This window comes from Rhagoletis pomonella, unplaced genomic scaffold (assembly GCF_013731165.1).
Source record: "Rhagoletis pomonella isolate Grant_MI unplaced genomic scaffold, Rhpom_1.0 Rhpom_scaffold_00006, whole genome shotgun sequence".
Taxonomy (NCBI): domain Eukaryota; kingdom Metazoa; phylum Arthropoda; class Insecta; order Diptera; family Tephritidae; genus Rhagoletis; species Rhagoletis pomonella.
The window spans coordinates 34,617,383-34,632,649 of NW_023458560.1; the positions used below are offsets into that span (position 1 = coordinate 34,617,383).

Here is a 15,267-nt window from a genome sequence, read left to right on the forward strand (position 1 = left end):
ATTTTAATAACTTTAGATACTTCAAAATGTTAAAATTAAAGGATGGAAATGTTCTTCTTGCCAAAACGAACGAATCTAGTGTAAAAACTAGTGTGTACAATTAGTAAAAGATGACCATGATTTCAGAAACTAAAATTCCATTTTGGCAATTTTTATTTTTTTCATCGAAAACCATTCTAAAATTTATACATACATACATACATACATGAAGATAGTAAGAATTGAACGTTCTACAAAAAAAAGGTCTGAAGCCATTTTTCGTTAAGTCCAATACATTCGGAGTTAAAAGGTTTTTATTGATTATCTCGGAACGCTGATTTTGGACTTGTTCGGTTGTCGAACTCATCGATTCAATTGCACCCTGCGACAAAAAAAAAACGAACTAATTTCGAAACAAACGAAACAATCAATATGCGCACTAAACAGTGGGTCAAATTCAGTAAAACTGCGTTTTCAGTTTTTCTCTCTGACGTAAGAATTTTTTTCAAAGGGTATGAATAATTACAACAATGCAGTGCAATATAAAATAATAACCATATGGGTACCATATGAAAGAGAAAACACTGTAGAATTAAAAAATAAAATACAATTGTTTGGTTCACAAGACGAATAGGTATTAAAAATGCCTTTTTAATTGGTTTTATTTTTTTAAGCTAATCAGGTTAGAAAGACGAAATTCGAGGATATGGTCGAGTGTATATTAGTCCTTAACATATAATTTTTTTCAAAAATAATTATTGCAAAATTCAAAGATGCCCATTTTGCCCAAACAAAATTAATCCGCTTTAATTCTACAGAATTTTCCCTTTAATTCGATACCCATACTGCACTGCACGGAATTTTTAAAATAATTTTTTGAAATAATCATATTTTTCAAATTTAAAAGTCCTTTAAAAAATCCTGACATTAGAGAGAAAACCTAAAAATGCATAACGCGGACCAAAAACCATAAATATGTATACAAATAGTTAAACTAAATTGGTCTCGAGAATACCAAAATAAAAGACTCAAGTAAAAACCATAACAGCTAAATTTATCTGTTCATGTGTACTTATAGTTTTTTTTTTGTATTGCATTTGGGCGTACTGGAATATATAAAAGTTCAAGTTGCTAATTTTTTTTCCACTAATTATTCCAACAAATTTTCAGTTTATGGACCACTTGATGGCTGGTATTGAAGATATAATTGGCAAGACTGGCAACTACAATGTGCGGGATAAGTTCAAACGTTTCGACAACCGCTTCATCAGGCCGCTTGTGATAAGAGATTTAAAGGTAATGACGCTACAAAAACTATTTTCGGTGGATATACACTAGCATTAGCACTATTTTTATTTTTTTAATTTTTTTTTAGGGTGCTGAACCGAAAATCATAGAAACCTATTCGAAACTTACAATGCGTGATGCTATGGAAGTGATGCGCCGCAATCCGTCTACCATCGGACAAATAACGGCCACCGAATCGATGAGTGCTCTCTTCAGAAATTACACCAGTAATTGTATTGGTGGAAGGTGGGCACCACCAACTATTTACACAACATGGTAAACGAATTTTGGAACAATTCTAAAAATGAGAAAAAAAAAAATATGGAAAATGTGCATGTACATACTCGTAAAACTTTCGTAAATGCGAAAAAGCAAACAAAAATGTACTATGACTTTGTGAGATGGTTTAAATTTAAACAATTTTCATTTGCTTACAGATTATATTGTTTTTTTTTTTTTTTGTTCGTTTTGGGTTTTGTAAAAACTTCTAGTAGTTGGTAATTTTATTGAGTTTTCAGTATTAAATTTTTTTGTAGTGACTTTACTGTTAGCTAGCATGTTACACTGTCTGCGCTGCCAAAATAATTGAATAGTACTTAAGTATTCAGAGTATTTAAAAATTTTTCTTTTAATGTACCAGTTGTGTATTGAGCAAAAATGTAAGTATTCAAATGTAATATTAAAAAAACAAGCGTGCGCCGAGTCATAAATTTTAATTGATTATTACTTTATTTGAAGTGATTTGAATTATAATTTAGGATTTTTAAAAATATTTTTTTCTTTTTCTGCAAAATGCAACAAATTTTCATCAATATTTCGACTTTTTTTGTGTGCAGTTTTAGGTTCCATGGGATTTGAATGTAATTATTATTTTTTTTGCTGATAGCTTTTTAGAATTTTTTCAAATATACTATCGGCCAAAAGTATTTGCTAGAATGCAAAATTTTTATTCTTTTTCTAATAGTTTTTTATAAAAATATGGTTGACACTACTAAAAAAAACATAAAATTCAATTTCTAAACTTTGTGCAAATTCCGGAAAATTCAATAAAATTTCATGCAAACTTTCAACTTTTTGATAAGATTTTTTGGAAATTCGAGTACGCAGTTATATTGCCCATTAAATTTTAATGCAATGAAATGCAAGTTTTAAGTAGCTAGAACTATGAATTTCGAAAATATTTTGTATGGAAAAAATGCGAAAAACCTTCAACAAAAACAAATACATAAATCAACGAGAGTTTTTAGAAACTTCAAACTTGTATTTTTTTACTTAAATTTAATGAGCTACAAAACTTCTTAAAAAATTAAAAAAAATCTGATTAAAAAATTGAGAATTCGCATGGAAATTTATTAATTTTTTCTGAGATTTGCTCAAAGTTTAGAAACTGTATTTTTATATTTTTGTTAAAGTATTTATATTTATAAAAAAAAAAACTAGCGGAAACATTAAACGTTAAGTTGTTGAACAAAAATCTTCGCTTAGATCCCCTTTAAATAGGTACCAAAAATTTGCCAAAATTTTAATAAACCCGAAAAAACATGCAGCGTGAAACCGTTTTTATATATAGCCATAAATCCTAACTGTTTAATAAGTTTTTTCGTTTCACAATTCGCTTTATACGTAAATTAGAGTTTGACAATACATATGTATGTACCTCAAACACTAAAATGTTTCTTAAAAAATGCACCGTAACTAAAATTCGTTTACTTTATTATGTTTTTTTTAATAAAATGTTGTATAAAAAAACAACTCTAATTACAGCACTTAACCTATACTTTCACTTACACTAACATATTTTATCTATGTAGTGTTATTCATGTAGAAATCATCTCATAATAAATTATTTTTTTGCAAAGCATGATGAAATTTTTCAATATGTGTATTAAGGTGCCTCACGAAAAAAAAGAGATAAAATGTTATCCTTTTTATAGACTTCGCAAAAATATTTTAACTGAATTTTGTGTTTTAGTCAGATGGACCGTGTTGAAAATTCAAAAAAATAAAATAAAATAAAATAAAATAAAAAAGTCGAGTTTTTCGTCTAAAAATTTGGAGAAAAATCCTTTTTTACGACAAATACCTTTGGTGATACATAACTGTAAACCTTAGGGATCTGCATCAATACTTCTAAAAACCCTGTCAATTTCTTCAAACTGATGACATTTTTAATAAAATTTTCGTCTACTTTCGAATGAAGTCCTCATGAGAATTTGAATGACTCCGCCATATTTTGATCAATTTTTATGTTCTGCTATCAATTTTTCTTCTTTTTTGATGTTCGGTTGAAGTTGAAATTTAGTTCAATTCAGCTTGAAAAGTATGATTACAGAAAACCTAAAATTCTTGCCAATACTTTTCAGTAAGTCGCTATCCAAAAAAAAAACTTTTTTTATTTTCGTGGCCCTAAACTTACATTTTTTTATATGTATAGTTTAGTAGATTGCCACAATTTGTTTGTATTTTTTTTTTTTTGTATTATTGCTTCAGTTTTCATCTTCAGTGTAGAACACACTCTAAACCCGTAAGAAGAAAACTTGATTGTGACTAAAATATCAAATTATTCTCGCGACGCAACATTTCAACGCAAACTTTTTTTCATGAGTCGGCCTAATACGCACTGTTTGCTTAAACTATTTATCTTTTTTAAAAATATACACTAAATTTATACAAACATTCATGCTTTGCAAAAAACCTCAAATATCTACTATACTTTGCGCTTTAATGCAATAGAAAATCTTAATGAATATATTTATATATTTTTCAACTCTTTATTTCACTATAGTCCAAGCCTTACGAATCTGGACAATAGTTGCTCACGCAATCTCGATATGCATGAGTTGGATTATAATCCGTCGAAAAAAGATTTGACAGATGCAAAAATACATCATCTACTTGCCGAGGAGCTGAAACCGTATCGAAGGGTTTGTATTAGTTAGATTTTATTTTATTAAATTTGATTTTGAATTCATCTTTGTAGAGTAACTTTATACAAAATAATTAGTTCGAAATACACCCAAACTATAATTTATATTTGTTTATGTAAATTTTGCTTATAAAGTGCGTTATATTCTCGCTTTCGAACCCACTTTTTCCGCGTCCTTTTTCCAACCTTTCTATGTAAAACATAAGTTTTTCATTTATTTATTATTTACCTTATTTGTCATACCTACCTATATACTATCCCTTTTCCAAAACTTAAGTATCAATCTTTAGTTAAATATGCTAAAATTTATTTAATGAAATGCAAATTTTCTTTCCCTTTTTATGTATGTTCGACGTAATGCTATGCGCGACATTTTTTAAAATAACAAATGTTATATATTTTACTCGAAAAATAAAACGCGACGCGAATTCCAAAACAAACTGCTGAAAATCCAAAAACCTTTCGTCAATGCTAATCTATTAAAAAACGAAAACAAAAACTCACTAATATGCAGGCTTCAATGCAAATGGTACGGCAAAAATTGGTTATTTTATTTACTTACGATAAGAAAATTGCATCCTCTTACTATTTACTTATTGCTATTTCCGCTGTTGTTTCTTAATTGTTGTGTCAAACTTCATTCTAAATATAAAACTAAAAATAATATTTAACAATAAATTTGTTCTACATACGTAGTCTATAAACAAATATTACTTGTTAGAATTTTTAAATAATCAGTAAAGATGTTAAATTTGATGTCTATAATTGATGAAGTGCTAATAATATAAAAAATAAGTATTTTTTTCTCACGCCATTCTTTTAATTGTGTTAAATGTATTTATTTATTTATTAAAATAATTTTTATGTAGCAAAAAAAAATTTATTTCACATGTAAAAATTTGTGTTTGTGTGCTAGTTTTCTGCTTTCACAAGTCTTTACCACTAATGGTCATAATTTTAATTTATTTTTTTTTTGTAATTTTGTTGCGAAGGTTGAAATTTTAGATTTGAAATATAAACGCTCTTAGTTAGAAAAATTTTAGAGTTAGAATCGATTAGATAGGTTAAATTAGTTTGAGGAGGTTGCCATCTATAAGTATAGCACTTGTATCATAAATATCTGTCGTTTATGATAACATTAATTATTGAACGGTAAACCAGGATTTACATGAGGAGATTTTTTAGACGATTTAACATTGCCTCAGAAAAATCGCTCGTGTAGACAGCAAGTAAACTTTTGCAGGCGATTATCGCCTGTTAGCCATTTCAGCAGGGTTTAGCCGCAAGAGATCCTGTTTAGCTTCTAGGATTTTTCTAAGCTTTTTCTTAAAATAATTTTGCGTTTTTTAGCTTTTGATTTTCGCTCAAAGTATTGACTAAAAAATTAAATAGTGTTAAAATGTTTAATTCTGAATCCTCCACTTTATGCGACAATTGCGCGACTCACATTCCTTTTAGGAATGAGTGAACAAGAAGCTGTAGTTGCAAGGCGCCACCGATGAATTTCTACACGAATGGATCGAAGCTTGACAGAAGGGTCAGGGGATGGTTCTTTCATGCAGATCACTAATCATTAGCCTTTAATTTAGGCTTCCACCAAATCCCTGTACAGGCGGAGCTTGCATTTGAGCCATTCAATTTTAAGTCGGACGGATTTCGTAAAAAAAATTATGTCATGTCTCTGATTCGCTTCAAATTTTTTTGTGGGTTCTATACATGAAATATGCTAACACGTGTTCGAGGAATTTTTTTCTTCTTTTTTTCTTCGGAGATATGATCTGTCAAAGTTTGCATTTTTTCGTGATTCTGACTAATCATGTACTTCTTCAAATCGTTATATCTCGGGTTCTGCCCATCATAGAGACTTCATCTTAACGTCGTTTTAAAGCCAAATCGGGCTTCACATATAGATATTCTGGCGAAATCCACAAAAATGTCTAAATTTTTGAACTTTGGTTTTAATATAGCCACGCCTATTTCTAGAATATTCTTTGATTGAAAAAGTTGTGGAACAAATGTTGTTAACGAAGCGATATTCTGCCGAAATCCGCAATAAAATCTGCGTTTGTTGAAAAATTGTTGATTCTCACAAAATAAACCATATCGTCATAAAGAAAAATATTTTAAAAATAGTTCTTGAAAAACCCCCATTTTTTAACCACGTTTTTTTATAGAGAATTAAACAAGGATTACGATGGTATAATTTTAAATCCCCAATTTACTGGTCTTCACTATGCAAATTAACTACAAAAAGTTCAACTGTTAATAGCTAAGTTAGCTTTAGGACAATCTTGACCATCTTATATATAGAAATGTTAAGCCCGTTTCTTTAGCTTTAAAACGACTTTAAGACGAAGTCTCTACGATGAGCAGAACCCGAGATATACCGATTTGAAGAAGTACATGATTAGTCAGAATCACGAAAAAATGCAAACTTTGACAGATCATATCTCCGAAGAACAAAAGAGAAGAAAAAATTCCTCGAACACGTGTTAGCATATTTCATGTATAGAACCCAAAAAAAAAAATGTTAAGCCAATCGAAAGTGTGACACCAAATTTGGTGTCCGATATGAAAAAGAATGTCTCATTTAGGAAGTAGTCGAATGTCTTTACAACTGCAAGACTTCGAAATATCTACTCCGATTTTCCACAATCAGACTCATTTGGATACCAGGCCAGTCGAGTTGATTTCACCGGCGCTAAAGAGTGAGAGTACTTTCTCTTTGGTGAGTGTCTTGATATATATTCACTTGATGGTGCAAAATATCACACGGAATCGTCAATGTCGCAGCTGATTACAGGCGATGATTTTGTCAGGCTAGAAAAAATATTTACTTATGTACAAAATAAATTAGAAAATTTACCACAAACATTGACACTGTTATGAAGTTACAATAACAGTTTCAAAACCTAAATTTCGATAGGTGAATATAGAGAAAGCTTTATTTCTGTCCTTACTTAGAATAGTTACATAGACGACGAATTTAGCGTAAAAATTTCAGTGGTTCTTGTTATATATAGACTAATGCTCAGTGCATTCAATGTATCATCCCATTTGCGATAGATCTTCAACACGGTGTCTGAGTAAAAAAATATACTGAATCATGACCATTATTGTTATCGCTTGCATTCATACATATTAACACACTACAAAAAGCACTTCGATTTTTTCACCACAAAAACATTCTCGCTTTAATATGCACTTTTCTCACCAATGCAATTAATAAATTTATTTTAATAAGAAGGAATGGTATGAATTTAAATTTTAATCAAAATGCTATTCATATCTCCTTGGATTATTTTTGTCTTTGGTATTCTAAAGCCTATCACATAAGGACAAATTTCCTAATACAGTGTAATCTCTCCTAACAGACACCTCTTTTAGACGTACATTTATTCCTATCCTAAGTCTTAGTTATACATTTCGGAAAACAATTTGCCTCTCTTGGGCGGAGCTTGGTGCGGCGGGCCAAACATTTGTTTATAAAATTGGCCTAAAAACGTCTATTGCGCCGACGCGAACCTCTTAACAATGGACATTAAGATCTATCTTCATAATTAAATTGGGCGCGAACTCCTTTCTGCCAGCTGGTGTCCATGGTTGCATTTCAAATTTTTGTAGAATTTTTAAAATTCTCTCAGATGGGCAAAAACCGGATCTACATGTATATTTCTTGTTATTCTGACTTTACTTAACATACGTTTCAATTTCTCTCGACTACCTTCACATCATTTCAAACAGTTTCAAACTAAAACTTTCACAAACCTCTCTCTTGTGATACCTTTTATTACGTACATGCAGTTTAGAAATGACACCTTTTCAAAACCATTTCGATTAATACCCATATTGTAATATTTCATTGAAATTATTGAATAGTTTTTTTAACTTTTTAAACAGTTGGCAACCTTTTTAACCTTTCGAATGACATTCATATTGTGAATTAGAATCTTTAAACATGTGGAAACCCTGTTATACATATGTAGTTTAGAAGTAAAGCCTTTAAAGAAGGTGGCAACCCTCTTTCAGATCCCTCAAAAATGTTTACATGTTTAAGCTGAACATTTCTAAACACTCTTGCGTTTGAAACTTTAACTTGAGTACAATTTATTTAAATTCAACTTTTACAACAAAAAATTCAAGATATTTTCTAACTAAAGCCTTACTAAACCCCTTTCGTCTGCACCCATACAGTGATATATATTACAATTACCTAATTCCCTTAATTCAAATAGCACTTGATTTTTCAAACAGGTGGCAACCCTCCCAAATGTGGTTAAAAACTATAACTCTTTGCAAAAACATTTCGCTTGATATAAATATTTTGTAATTCATTTAAATTAATTGAATTTAATTTTAAAACAGGCGGCAACCCTTGTAAAACACCTCAATAATATTTCAAATGTTTAATCTTAAGGTTTCTTAACAATCTTTCGTTTGACACCCATATTTTCATTTTTCAGATAGCTTGCAAATAATTAATTCAATTTGATTATCAAATCCAATGGCAATCCTTTTAAAAATATTTTCAAACTACAAGTTTTTTAAGCTTCTTGACATCCAATTTTTTATTATAATTTTCAAAAAACAAAAATAATTCCCTTAATTCAAGTTAAATTTGATTTTTTGACAGTTCTCCATGAGCATGGAATTTATAATATAAATATATCTCCATACCAAGTTCCCGTACTCTATCACAAATTTTTCCTGAGATATGCAGTATGAAAGATTCCGTTTGTATGGGAGGTGTCATGCCCCCTCGTCTGATCGGGATTAAATCCATATTTCTATATCTACATCTATCTATATTTTAATTTGAGCTAAATGACACCAGTGTACAAAATTTCCTGATGACCGGTTCAATAATTAAAGCGTGAAAGAAACTCACTTTCAGATTTATAATATTAGTAAGGAAAAACTACTATAAGTGACCATCACCTATCACCTTTTGTTTCTTTGCTAGATCTTCTCAAATATTGCAAAAAAGTCAAATTTTTTACACTTTGACCACATTTTTCTAAAAACCTGGACCTGACGAAAACTTTTTACTTACGGATTCGCAATCAGCATAAAATAGTGGTGTATCAAAAACAGCTTTAACATTTGCCGCACCAAAAGTAGTGTTGGCCCGTGTTATGTAACTTGCTCAAAATTCTAAAGTAGGATTTTAACAGATAGTTGTAATTAATCCCAACGGCTTTTTACCCCCCCCCCCATTTCCGCCCAACCGACACGAGGGGCGCAGTCCGCATGACGTACGAATTTTTATTTTTTTTTTTTAATTTTGTTGCCGAGTAGTGGAAACAGAGATCTAAAACATTTCAGCTACAGAATCAAATTCATCAGCTGATTGGATATGCTAAAGATAGTATTTCAATTATTGAGAGTGGAAATAATAGTTTTCTTTATAGTAAAAATCGAGTCCGATACGTCAAACGTGCTGGAATGACAGTTAAAATCTTGACATAAACCACGGAATGATTCGTTTAGTTCAAAATTAGTTTTGCATGGCTTCAAAAATGGAGGTCGAAAGTTTCTTGACACTCGAGAGGGAACATTAAAATTTACCTCAGCCAGGAGGGCCGGGCTATTAATCAAGCGAGTGTAGGCAAATTTATGAGCTTTAGACGACTTGTGTAAGGGGGGAGATTGTAATCTGAATCCCAGTTAAAATTACGCAATGCAAAAAGCAAGAATTGTTTTTAAATTGATTCAATCCTTTCTGAATGAACTTTGTAGCGGGGATTCCAAACAATAGATCCGTATTCTAGTATAGGTCAAACTAAAGTGGTAAAAAGAGCTTTTGTAACATAAGGATCTTTGAACTCTTTTGACCATCGCCTTACAAATGCAAAAACGCCTTTGGCTTTATTGACTGTAACATTAATATGATGGTTGAAATTGAGATTGGAATCCATTGTGATACCAAGATCGACAAAATTGGATACCTACTCCAGATTATAATTTGATATTGAATAAACAGCTGGTTGAACAGCCCTCCGAGAGAAACACATAACTTTACATGTTTGAAGGTTTAGTGGCATATACTAGTTTGCATTACACCAACTAACCACGTTGCTCAGATCCGCTTGTAACAAAGACCTTTCTTCGATAGAGGACAATGTTTTAAAAAGTTTCACATCATCGGCATACATACAATTTTTTGAATGTTTTATTATAGAAGAGATATCATTAATGAATATCAGGAACAGAATCGGACCAAGGTGGCTTCCCTGAGGAACTCCTGAAGAAACTTTAATGATGTTGGAAGAACAATTGTTAACAATAACTCTTTGTGTTCTATCAGAGAGTTAAGAAGAGATCCATTGAAGAAGACTGGGCTGAAAGCAGATTAGGTCGAGTTTACGGATGAGTAACCAGTGACATACTTTGTCAAAAGCTTTACTGAAATTGGTGTATATTAAGTCGGTATGAGCATTTTCTCTAAAACCGTTTGAGACATAAGTCGTAAACTCCAATAAATTAGTGTTAGTAGATTTTCCTTTAGAAAACCCGTTTTGAGATTGTGAAATTGAAGAAGATATAGAATATGTCAGCTGATTGTTGACCGGATTACTTTTGCATTTGAAGTTACTTCTCAGAGATTTTTAAAAGCCACCGAACGAATAGAACTGCGGTATGTCCGCGCTGTTTAAGATTTTTCATTTAGGTAAAAGAAAGTTCTTCTAGAAGAAAAGTTATATAGATACATATGTATCTTATTACTTTTTCTCTATATTTTTAGGTCGTTTTTTCTTTGTGTACATTAACTGTTTCTATTTTGGTATTTGGTGGTTATTCCTAAGAACTCTTTACTTGAAATTATTGGTTTATAAAAAATTTAATCAACGTATTTAGTTTTGTTAAAATTTTGATATTTACATAAACTGTCGCTATACATTTGCACTCCTCACTCTTAAAAACTCTGCGTTGCTTATTCAATTGTTAATGAACTTATTGTGTATCTGATTTCAGTATGTTTTTCTTCGGACTTTTTTTCTGAAATCATTGATATTGTGAGAAAATATTGGATTTTTAAAAATTTTCTCAAAACAAATTAACTCACAAGCAGGCTGATCTATTCATTTTTTAATAGTTCTTTAATACCTTTAATGTCTTAAATAATATTCTTAAATTGTTATTAATTACTTTGTCAAAACTGAGGCTTAGTTGTTGCAAGTCATAATATATATTATTAAATTCTTTATGTTTGTGTAAGCCTAGTGTTTTCCAACAATGCAAAAATACCTAAAACTGAAAACAAAAACCAAAAACCTTGTCGTTAATACCTTGTGAATTGCATTTTATTTTTACAGCACCGCCGCCTTAGTTATAGCCGACACGCAGTAGATGACAGAGATTTGTCTACGCAGGTAAGTCAAGAAACCCCCCCAAAAAAAAATATAAAAAAAATAAAACAAGGACTACCGAAATTTTTCAAAGTACTAGTTAAATAATTGACAAATCTCTGAAATGTTAACTCGCACTGCTGCATAAGAAATATCAATGTAGTGTTTGTACAAAGTGTCGAATTATATCTAATATTTATAAATGAAATGTACATATTTGTGTGTATTATACGTATATATATATGTAGTTTACAAGCGTTGCAATAAAATGCATTCGCTTGGAAAGTATTGTACTTGTACGTTATTGTGTAATTTTTTGAAACTAATTTGCATTTGATTTTTTTTTTATATTCAAACACTTTGCAGGTGAATTACAAAATGCAAATGAATTTCCGACGTATGTTCAACGATCGGAAACATCACAAGCGCAGCAAACGTGCCAGTAATAAGGTAGGCAGTTAGTTGCACCTTTGTGAGAGTGCCACTTTGTAAATGCATTTATGCAAATAATCTAATAAGTATTTTTTTTGTTTATTTTACAGCAACAAGATGGTGTTAAACAAAATCATGTCTCATTCCACGACTTCCAACAGAACGGGACAACGAAACAATTCTCGCATGGTACGAACAAAACGAAACATCAATTTCGCAAAATTCTAATCAGAAAACATAATCACAATTCACTTAACAAATATCGTAGATTAGAAATAGGTAAATGTGCTAACAAGTAAATTACTAATGTTTTTTTTTTTCTAAACGATTTCCAAGTAAATTTAAATCTTTGAGGGTAGTGGAATAATGTTATGGGTCGTAACTTTTCCTTAAGGTTAATTTCTGTTTGAAAATGTAGAAAAAATTTCATAAAATATCTTAAGCTACAGCCAGAAAAATAGTTAAGTAGTTAAGGTGCTACAAAAAATTTACGAATTAGGCACACACAAAATATTTTTTTTTTTTTAACTGCTAAATAGAAAATTTTCGGTTCACATCACCCTGTTTTTATTTTTTGTTAAAACTAAACAATAGACAAGAAAAAAAAAACGGCACCCACAGTCTACATACCACATTTAAACAATTTTCGCACTCGCTTTTTCAATCAAAAATATGTACCTGATTTAGGTCCAGGTTATTTTATCAATCTTGCCAAAGGACAATCAGCTGTTCCGTACAAAATATAAACAAACAAGCAAATGCAACAACAATTTCAAGAAGCAAGCAACAGTGTTTTGCCACTTGTTTGACATATTTAAATTAAGTTGATCTGAAACCAAACGAAAGTTAAATGGCATTTAAATCACATTCCACAATTAAACCTTAGTGCCGTTTAAATATTCATTTGAAATTGGCCCTTAGATTGCCAGCTTAGCATCACAGATTAAATCAGTTCCATTAGAATGTATTGTCTTTTTAAAACCTTGCTTAATCGCAAACGGTGCACAGTGGGCTAAAACGAGGCGATGTGGGCAAAATCAAATATTTCCTCTTTGGATTAACCTTTTTGGGTGATTTTTTTTTTTTAAATTAAAGGCAAGCGCATATATTTCGAGGAAAAATAGGTAAAAGAATTGAAACCAATATTCAATGTTACTTCCCGATCAACAAGTAGGATTTCATTTTTAATTAACTCCCTTTTATTAGCTTTAACTTTACCGGGAAAAAAACGTGGGGTTCTTGATACCTATTGTTTTGAACTTTTCATTTTCAGTATAGTAATATTGAATATTGGCAATGACAAGACTATAAAATCTAAGAATCGTGGTCCAAGTAAGCCTTCCCTAGTACTCCCATCGTCTATCTTCGATACGTGGGTATGCCATTATTGGGGCCCTTCGTCAATCATAGATAAATATTATCGCTTCACAGCAGTCCTTTTCAGGATTTTCGACCTTTTAGGGCTTGCAGAGGAGTAAATGCGGTCGCATGATGTTTGTGAGCTTGATAGCGGGATCATCCGGAATGGCTTGAGAACTTTATGCATAGGGCGCTCCAGCAGACCTCCTTTTAAATCGAAATCCCTTTTCAGCACACCAGTCTTTAGTTAATTTTAGCTCTGCTTGAAATCTAGAGTAAATAGTTTCCCAATGGCGACCAACAAGATCGATGACTACATCACTCCAAAAGAGGCGATAGCGCCAAGATAATAAAAAAACGGCAAATCTTTTTGTGGAATTATTTATTTCCTTTTAAGTAATATACGTTCTAAATTTAGTATTTATAAGTAGGTAGAAAATTATTATTTATTTCGAATGAATCCATCATTTTGTAGATACATACATACTAGGGATGCTAATTTTTCGGCTTTTTCCGATCCCGGGATTTTCGGGATGGCTAGACATTTATAAAAAAATATTAATTATTAAATAAAAAAAATGTAGCCAATACTGGTCAAGAAAACGAGTTTCTATTAATGCCATCAGTGCAAATTACAAATCCCGAAAACCCCGGAATTACTTGCCAAGGATCCAGGGATTTTCGAGACCTTAAAAAAATCCGGGATACCGGGATCCCGGGATTAACATTCCAAATACATACATATGAAAAAGCACAGGATCACACAGACGAAAAAAGTATTTGAGTCATAGTTTAATTTAGCACGCTGCCTAACATAATTTCAAATCTATGTATTGAAAATTGCTTTCTTATTTTCAAAAGAACTTATAAATTCAAGGCTATATTGATTATATTTTGAGAGGGCATTTACCATTAACTATGTTAAATAATTAATATAATTTTGTATAATAAGTCTGTTTCGATGTAATTATAAGAAATTATCAGGCTTCGGAGTTCGCGTGTGCAAAAAACTTGTAAAGTAGAGGAATTTGAGAGCGCAAAGTAATATGTAGTTGACTTTTTGTTCGCATATTTTTTTATACATACCTTTCACGAATATGAAAAATAACTTTAGTACGATTTTTGTAAGTACCAAAAGAAGAAGAGATAGGCCCATGAAAAAGTATACCAAAATGATCAGAACGTCGAGCACTGGTCTTTACTTGTTTTGTTTATTATTCTACTTGAGAGAAAATCGTTCATTATTCTTGCTGGATAGTTGTCATTGTACTAAAACTTATCGAACAGGCTAAATAAGATACTTATCATCAGTAGTTTTTCCCTACCCGAATAATTTTAAAATTATTATTTTGTGTATTTTTTATTAAAATTTCAAAAACGTTATTAGCATAGTTAATTGGCTATTTTCCAAATTATATAACCTAACCACAACATATTGGCGACAATTTTCTATTCTTGCATTTACTTTTCTCTTGCTTGCACACACATTGGCGGATTTTTTCGGATTCTCTTTTTTCTCTTATCCAACTTATTCCCTTTTGCATAAAAACACACATAACACACATTATACCACATAAAATCGTATATATGTATAATAATTTATGTCTAAAAAAGATTATATTAATGATGTTCTCAATGAATCAGGAGAAGAAAATCTGGGCAAACTGAACGAGGTGACAGTTGTGAGTGGCGATGATTGGGATGATGGCTTAACATTTACGGCGAAATCCTCACGTAAGTACACATTTACAAACTTGTCATTCATACATTGATCAATATACTTACATACATACATATGTACTTAATTACTGACATACACACAATGAATGTACTACAAACATACATACATATAAATTGTTTGGTATAATTTTTTGTTACCTTAAAAAAATAGTTACATATGTATATTTTATCATTAATTCAAAGTATTTGCTAGTG

At 30.9% G+C, this 15,267-nt stretch overlaps 1 protein-coding gene across 1 annotated transcript in view; it reads left to right on the forward strand.

Annotated features, from left to right (window-relative positions):
- The window catches only part of LOC118741877, a 133,301-nt gene that overhangs the window by 87,622 nt on the left and 30,412 nt on the right, over positions 1 to 15,267 (forward strand). Inside the window, exons 10-16 of the mRNA XM_036473853.1 lie at positions 1,150 to 1,275; positions 1,355 to 1,542; positions 4,052 to 4,190; positions 11,509 to 11,565; positions 11,908 to 11,991; positions 12,084 to 12,162; positions 14,977 to 15,066. Coding sequence (XP_036329746.1) covers positions 1,150 to 1,275; positions 1,355 to 1,542; positions 4,052 to 4,190; positions 11,509 to 11,565; positions 11,908 to 11,991; positions 12,084 to 12,162; positions 14,977 to 15,066 — 763 coding nt within the window. The remainder of the gene's footprint in view (positions 1 to 1,149; positions 1,276 to 1,354; positions 1,543 to 4,051; positions 4,191 to 11,508; positions 11,566 to 11,907; positions 11,992 to 12,083; positions 12,163 to 14,976; positions 15,067 to 15,267) is intronic.